Source organism: Heptranchias perlo, chromosome 7, assembly GCF_035084215.1.
Source record: "Heptranchias perlo isolate sHepPer1 chromosome 7, sHepPer1.hap1, whole genome shotgun sequence".
Lineage (NCBI taxonomy): Eukaryota > Metazoa > Chordata > Chondrichthyes > Hexanchiformes > Hexanchidae > Heptranchias > Heptranchias perlo.
In genome coordinates this window covers 87,764,065-87,772,054 of record NC_090331.1, presented here as the reverse complement: position 1 = coordinate 87,772,054, position 7,990 = coordinate 87,764,065, and the positions used below count along the sequence as shown (strand labels likewise).

Genomic DNA, 7,990 nt, shown 5'->3' with positions numbered 1-7,990 from the left:
ACCAGCAACAAAGATACCTGTACCATTGTACCAGCTGAATTGAACCACACCGTGTTAAGGCTTTGCATATCCAATTAAGGCATAATCAGATTAACCTAACAAGTAAAAGAAATTTATATAGCGCCTTTCATGACCGCATAACATCTTAAAGTGCTTTACAATCAATGTAGTATTTTTTGAAGTGTAGTCACTGTTGTAATGTAGGAAACCCGGCAGCCAATTTGCGCACAGCAAGGTCCCGCAAACAGCAGTGTGATAATGACCAGATACTCTGTTTTAGTGATGTTGGTTGAGGGATAAATATTGGCCAGGACGCCATGGAGAACTCCCCTGCTCTTCTTCAAAATAGTGCCATGTGATCTTTCACGTCCGCCTGAGAGGGCAGACGGGGCCTTGGTTTAACGTCTCATCCAAAAGACAGCCTGGATTTTGTGTTCAAGCCTCTAGAGTGGGATTATGAACCCACAACTGTCTGACTCAAAGGCGAGAGTGCTACCCACTAGCCATGGACTGATACCTGAAGGCTGGAGGCAGTGAGTTGAAGCACCTTGGGAAAAAGTTCACATCACGTTGAAGACAGGATGAAACCAGGAACCCAATTGTAGAACGAGTATATTACTGAGTAGGGGAAAATAGCAGGAAATGGGGGTTAGGGCACAAGCAAGTGCCTCTTTCTATGCCAAAGATTCTATAATATGCATCCAAAAACTATATTTGAACAGATTCTTTACATTTAGACAAATACTTTCTAAATATTTGGTTACATAAAATATTTTAAAGTAAGTTCTGATGTTAGCTGTGGCTCAGTAAGTAGCACTCTTGTATCTGAGTTAGAAGGTTGTGGGTTCAAATCCCACTCCAGCCACTTATAGCACAATATCTAGGCTGCTGCTCCAGTGCAGTACTGAGGGAATGCTGCACTATCAGCAGTACTGTCTTTCAGATGAGATGTGAAACTGAGGCCCCATCTTGCCCTCTCAGGTGGATGTAAAAGACCCCATAGCATGATTTCTATGAAGAGCAGGGGAGTTCTCCCTGGTGTTCTGGCCAATATTTATCCTTCAACCAACATCACTAAAATAGATGACCTAGTCACATTACTGTTTGTGGGACCTTGCTGTGCATAAATTGGCAGCTGCGTTTCCTACATTATAACAGTGACTACACTTCAAAAATGTACTTCATTGGCTGTAAAGTGCTTTGGGGTGCCCTGAGGTCGTGAAAGGCGCTGTATAAATGCAAGTCTTGCTTTTTAATGCATGCCATTAATATGTAACTCTCCAAAGGAATGTAGCATTATTTAGCTCTCAATAATGCATACTGCCCGATATTATTTTCTGCAATCAATTATAAATAAGTAAATTAGCTTGATTCGTTCAGTGACAATTCAGCATAAAAATGACAAGCAAGGCTCATGTGTTGTATTGGTGGAGCTCAGGATTGAGTGATTGGGCTGGTGGGGAGAGGGAGGGACCTCAAGTGCGCAGGTGCGGCACCTGCTTTAGCAGCACCAGTCAAGATGTCCACAGTCAGGCATCCCTGAGACAGTGAGAAAGAGAAAGAAAGGGAGGGAAATAGGGAGCAAGATGGGAGCCAACACCGCATACCGGCACCTTTTTGAGTAGAGAAAAAAGGAAGCAGACGGAGGAGGAAAGAATTAACCAGCGAGAACAAAAAAAAAGGCAGACAAATATGAATCATGAATCTTCCCGGGTGCTGCTGTTTTTTGGAAAGGCTCCTGGCTCTGATCCTGTGCTCCTGTCTCCAGCCTTTTGGCGCAACGGGTACGTAAGGAGGGGGGTAAACATCTTGTGCAATTTTATTTAGAAATATAAAATGTCAAGGATGGAAATGCAGTGCAGATTGAGTGTGAAGTAATGTGTGGTGTACTGTGCAGTGCTGGGTCAGCGTTGCACTGCATGAATACTATAGCATTGCAGATACCCTGAGCATTGCTAAGACGCAGAACGTGTCTGGAGAAGTGCTCGTGTTTTTTAAAAAAAATTCTCAAACGCATTTTTTTCAAGTGCAGATGTTTATATTTGTGTGCGGGTTTGTACAGGGTTTATTGTAGATGCGACTTGTGGGATTTGAATCATTTGAGACACGGCTTTGCAGTGGATTCAAAAACAAGGGGAATTCGTTCCCTTAGCAACAAGCCTTCAAAATGAGCTGCAAACATCTTAGGTTTTGTTTGCTGCAACTCACAAGTGATTTTTTTTAGAAATGCAGAAACATATGTGTGTTTATGTATGTATGTGTGTGTATATATATATATATATATATAAAATAAGTCGTTAATTAATGTGTTTCATGCCTATTTATTCTGCATTTTTCTGCAATCGTGTGAATATGCAATGTGAAAATGCCTTTCCTTTCTTTCTTCTCTCCTGGTTCATACCAGCAGTTCTGCATTTGAACGGTGCTGATGGAGAGCCATTGGCAGCAGATGCTGGTGCAGCACTAAACCACAGCAGCAATACGACTCAGCAAGAAGTAACGTGGCCTTTACGCTTGATCTATTACGTTCACGACGACAATGAGAGCACTTATCACATCCTGGATACCAAAGCCAGGAATCAGCAAAAGCACGATCAGGTAAGGAAGCCCCAAGAACGAGCAAACCATCTGATTCCCCTCCCCCTGTAATATTTTGAATTCATCCCGTGCACACTCATGGCCCACAATTATAATCCCAGCTCATGGGTGTGGGGCTGCATCCATCCTGAAGGGTGTGCATAGAATTAAAGTGTTGTGAGAATGGGAGAATTCAGATACTGTTAATCCCCCCTCCCCTGTTAGTGTTCCAATTCTGCATGAAATTCAGGAGTTATTGAGCCCCTGGCATGAGAGATTTTTGTTTTGTACATTATTTATTTTTACTGCTAATATTGTGCCTTTACTGTTTAATCCTGCAGCAGAAATATATTGATTTCAATGTTAACTCACTGACAAAGGCAGTTGCATTTTTGCACCCAAAGATTATTTTAGAAATATAAACACAGGCTTATTGAACGGTTGGGTAGGTAAACAACAACAACTTGCATTTATGCAGCACCATTAACGTAGTAAAATGTCCCAAAGCGCTTCACAGGAGCGTTATCAAACAAAATTTGACATCGAGCCCCATAAGGAGATATTAGGACAGGTGACCAAAAGCTTGGTCAAAGAGGTAGGTTTTATCGAGTGTCTTAAAGGAAGAGAAAGAGGTGGAGAGGCAGAGAGGTTTAAGGAGGGAATTCCAGAGTTCAGGGCTTAGGCAACTGAAGGCATGATCACAAATGGTGGGGCGAAGGTAAATCGGGAATGCTCAAGAGGCCAGAATTGGAGGAGCGCAGAGATCTCGGAGGGTTGTAGGGCTGGAGGAGGTTACAAAGAGACAGGGGGAGGTGAGGCCATGTAGGGATTTGAGCACAACGATGACAATTTTAAAATCGAGACGTTGCTGGACCGGGAGGCAATGTAGGTCAGTGAGCACAAGGGTGATGGGTGAACAAGACTTGGTGAGGTATATGGGTTGTGTGGTGTGACTCAGACCAGGAATGACCCATTTATGGTTGAATTAGTTGAAACCAGCCAATCAGGGTTGGCCATTGGGAATGCTGCCGTTGGCCTCAGTGTCGACGGGAGAGGTAGATGAAAAATCAGCCAAGCTTCCTACTCCTGAGTCCAGTGACCTTCCAGGAAAGTGGGTGTGAGTATGAGGACTTCAGGTGAGGTCAGCACCAGGCTTGGCTGTGATAGAAAGAACTTGCATTTATATAGTTCCTTTCACGACCTCAGGGCATCCCAAAGCGCTTTACAGCCAATGAAGTACTTTTGAAGTGTCGTTACTGTTGTAATGTAGGAAATGCAGCAGCCAATTTGTGCACAGCAAGGTCCCACAAACAGCAGGTGTGATAATTACCAGATAATCTGTATTAGTGATGCTGGTTGGGGGATAAATATTGACCAGCACACCAAGAGAACTCCCCAGCTCTTCTTTGAATAGTGCTGTGGGATCTTTCACGTTCACCTGAGAGGGTAGACGGGGCCTAGGTTTAACATCTCATCAGGACGGCATCTCTGACAGTGCAGCAGTCCTTCAGTACTGCACTGGGAGTGTCAGCCTAGGTCTTATATTCCAGTCTCTGGAGTGGGGCTTAAACCCACAATCTTCATGACTCAGGCTGGAGTCCTACCCATTGAGCCACGGCGAACCTGCAGATGAAGATTGGACCCCTGGGGGCACAAGAGGGCTGCTGTTGGCCTTGGAAGAATGCCTGAACGTCAAACACCACCTTCTGGACAGGAGGCTGAGAACATTGAGGAAAATAGCTGATGAGACACTTTGACCTAAATGCAAACATATCTGACTGGTTGAGGGGACGTCACTTACAAGAACATTTCTGCCCACTAGTTGCCAACACTGGCCAATTCCCTTCGGAAGAAGATTGTAAATCGCTGTTTTTTGTGCAAAAGTGAGTCTGAATATTGATTGTGGCTTTCCACATTTATGATAAACCATTGCCTTTTGGATCAAGGAAGTAACCAGGCAAGTCATGACAGTAACCTTCTGCTCTGTCCATTGTGCCCATTGCGCATTATGCTTTCAGTCATATCTGTAGCAATTGCATCAATAGTTTACTGCAATAGTGCAGTTAGTGTATTTGTATTGCAGGATCATCATTTTTAAAATTATAGGTACAATGTTATTAATGAAACGTTCATGTAATTTAGTTTCATTTTATTGGCAGATGGTTATTTCTTTACGTGCAATATATAAACTGTGAACATTTTCAAACCTCTTAAAATTTCAAATATGCACAACTTCCGTTCAACCCCACTGCTGACCAAACTGCTTTCCATTGTATAGATGTCAGTGGACTGAAACCTGTTCCATTTCATGAAATCTCATGGCATCAGGTCAAACATGGGCAAGGAAACCTCCTGCTGATTACCACCTACCGCCCTTCCTCAGCTGATGAATCAGTCCTCCTCCATGTTGAGCACCACTTGGAGGAAGCACTGAGGGTAGCAAGGGCACAAAATGTACTCTGGGTGGGGGACTTCAATGTCCATCACCAAGAGTGGCTCGGTAGCACCACTGCTGACCGAGCTGGCCGAGTCCTGAAGGACATAGCTGCTAGACTGGGCCTGCGGCAGGTGGTGAGCGAACCAACACGAGGGAAAAACTTACTTGACCTCGTCCTCACCAATCTACCCGTCGCAAATGCATCTGTCCATGACAGTATTGGTAGGAGTGACCACCACACAGTCCTCGTGGAGATGAAGTCCCGTCTTCGCACTGAGGACACCATCCAACGTGTTGTGTGGCACTACCACCGTGCTAAATGGGATAGATTCAGAACAGATCCAGCAGTTCAAAACTGGGCATCCATGAGGCGCGGTGGGCCATCAGCAGCAGCAGAATTGTATTCCAGCACAATCTGTAACCTCATGGCCCGGCATATTCCTCACTCTACCATTACCAACAAGCCAGGGGATCAACCCTGGTTCAATGAGGAGTGTAGAAGAGCATGCCAGGAGCAGCACCAGGCGTACCTAAAGATGAGGTGCCAACCTGGTGAAGCTACAACTCAGGACTACATGCATGCTAAACAGCGGAAGCAACATGCTATAGACAGAGCTAAGCGATTCCACAACCAACAGATCAGATCAAAGCTCTGCAGTCCTGCCACATCCAGTCGTGAATGGTGGTGGACAATTAAACAACTAACGGGAGGAGGAGGCTCTGCAAACATCCCCATCCTCAATGATGGCGGAGTCCAGCACGTGAGTGCAAAAGACAAGGCTGAAGCGTTTGCAACCATCTTCAGCCAGAAGTGCCGAGTGGATGATCCATCTCAGCCTCCTCCCGATATCCCCACCATCACAAAAGCCAGTCTTCGGCCAATTCGATTCACTCCACGTGATATCAAGAAACGGCTGAGTGCACTGGATACAGCAAAGGCTATGGGCCCCGACAACATCCCAGCTGTAGTGCTGAAGACTTGTGCTCCAGAACTAGCTGCGCCTCTAGCCAAACTGTTCCAGTACAGCTACAACACTGGCATCTACCCGACAATGTGGAAAATTGCCCAGGTATGTCCTGTCCACAAAAAGCAGGACAAATCCAATCCAGCCAATTACCGCCCCATCAGTCTACTCTCAATCATCAACAAAGTGATGGAAGGTGTCGTCGACAGTGCTATCAAGCGGCACTTACTCACCAATAACCTGCTCACCGATGCTCAGTTTGGGTTCCGCCAGGACCACTCGGCTCCAGACCTCATTACAGCCTTGGTCCAAACATGGACAAAAGAGCTGAATTCCAGAGGTGAGGTGAGAGTGACTGCCCTTGACATCAAGGCAGCATTTGACCGAGTGTGGCACCAAGGAGCCCAAGTAAAATTGAAGTCAATGGGAATCAGGGGGAAAACTCTCCAGTGGCTGGAGTCATACCTAGCACAAAGGAAGATGGTGGTGGTTGTTGGAGGCCAATCATCTCAGCCCCAGGACATTGCTGCAGGAGTTCTTCAGGGCAGTGTCCGAGGCCCAACCATCTTCAGCTGCTTCATCAATGACCTTCCCTCCATCATAAGGTCAGAAATGGGGATGTTTGCTGATGACTGCACAGTGTTCAGTTCCATTCGCAACCCCTCAAATAATGAAGCAGTCCGAGCCCGCATGCAGCAAGACCTGGACAACATCCAGGCTTGGGCTCATAAGTGGCAAGTAACATTCGCGCCAGACAAGTGCCAGGCAATGACCATCTCCAACAAGAGAGAGTCTAACCACCTCCCCTTGACGTTCAACGGCATTACCATCGCCAAATCCCCCACCATCAACATCCTGGGGGTCACCATTGACCAGAAACTTAACTGGACCAGCCATATAAATACTGTGGCTACAAGAGCAGGTCAGAGGCTGGGTATTCTGCGGCGAGTGACTCACCTCCTGACTCCCCAAAGCCTTACCACCATCTACAAGGCACAAGTCAGGAGTGTGATGGAATACTCTCCACTTGCTTGGATGAGTGCAGCTCCAACAACACTCAAGAAGCTCGACACCATACAAGATAAAGCAGCACGCTTGATTGGCACCCCATCCACCACCCTAAACATTCACTCCCTTCACCACTGGCGCACTGTGGCTGCAGTGTGCACCATCCACAGGATGCACTGCAGCAACTCGCCAAGGCTTCTTCGACAGCACCTCCCAAACCCGCGACCTCTACCAACTAGAAGGACAAGAGCAGCAGGCACATGGGAACACCACCACCTGCACGTTCCCCTCCAAGTCACACACCATCCCGACTTGAAAATATATCGCCGTTCCTTCATTGTCGCTGGGTCAAAATCCTGGAACTCCCTTCCTAATAGCACTGTGGGAGAACCGTCACCACACGGACTGCAGCGGTTCAAGAGGGCGGCTCACCACCACCTTCTCGAGGGCAATTAGGGATGGGCAATAAATGCCGGCCTCGCCAGCGACGCCCACATCCCGTGAACGAATAAAAAAAAAATTTACTCGCCACTGTGTAGAATTCCAATGGATCAAACCAGTTCCCATTTACTCCCAATTGTACCCAGTAGCCAGAGCCAAGCCTAATTTCCTCCTATTGTACAGAGTTCTGACGAAAAAAGAATACATCCCAGCTTTTCCTACAATGCAGAAGCCAGTGAATGAATCCACTTCCCATTCATATTGCTGCTTAGAAATTTGATGGGTGAAACCGTAGGGCAGATTCCCTGATCGGGCAATCCTGTTGAGGAGCGGCGGTCGCAGGAAGAGCTGATCAGGAAGCCCTGGACCTTCATTACTTGACTATCCTTCCATTAATTGAAATAGATGGGAAATCGAGGACTGTGGTCCTTGATCAGGGAATTGGCTCCCATATATCCAATTTACTACTGTTGTGTAGAATTCCGGTGTGTCAGGTTGTGTTGTATTTGTGCTGATTGTATGGAACCGTTTCCCATTGGTTCTCATTGTATAAGATTTGAAT

At 46.3% G+C, this 7,990-nt stretch overlaps 1 protein-coding gene across 1 annotated transcript in view; it reads left to right on the top strand.

Moving 5' to 3' along the window:
- The first annotated feature begins 1,699 nt into the window (after positions 1 to 1,699).
- Positions 1,700 to 7,990, top strand: part of LOC137324057 (disintegrin and metalloproteinase domain-containing protein 23-like) — a 156,279-nt gene continuing 149,988 nt past the window's right edge. Inside the window, exons 1-2 of the mRNA XM_067988227.1 lie at positions 1,700 to 1,784; positions 2,408 to 2,598. Of these exons, the coding sequence (XP_067844328.1) occupies positions 1,700 to 1,784; positions 2,408 to 2,598 (276 nt within the window). The remainder of the gene's footprint in view (positions 1,785 to 2,407; positions 2,599 to 7,990) is intronic.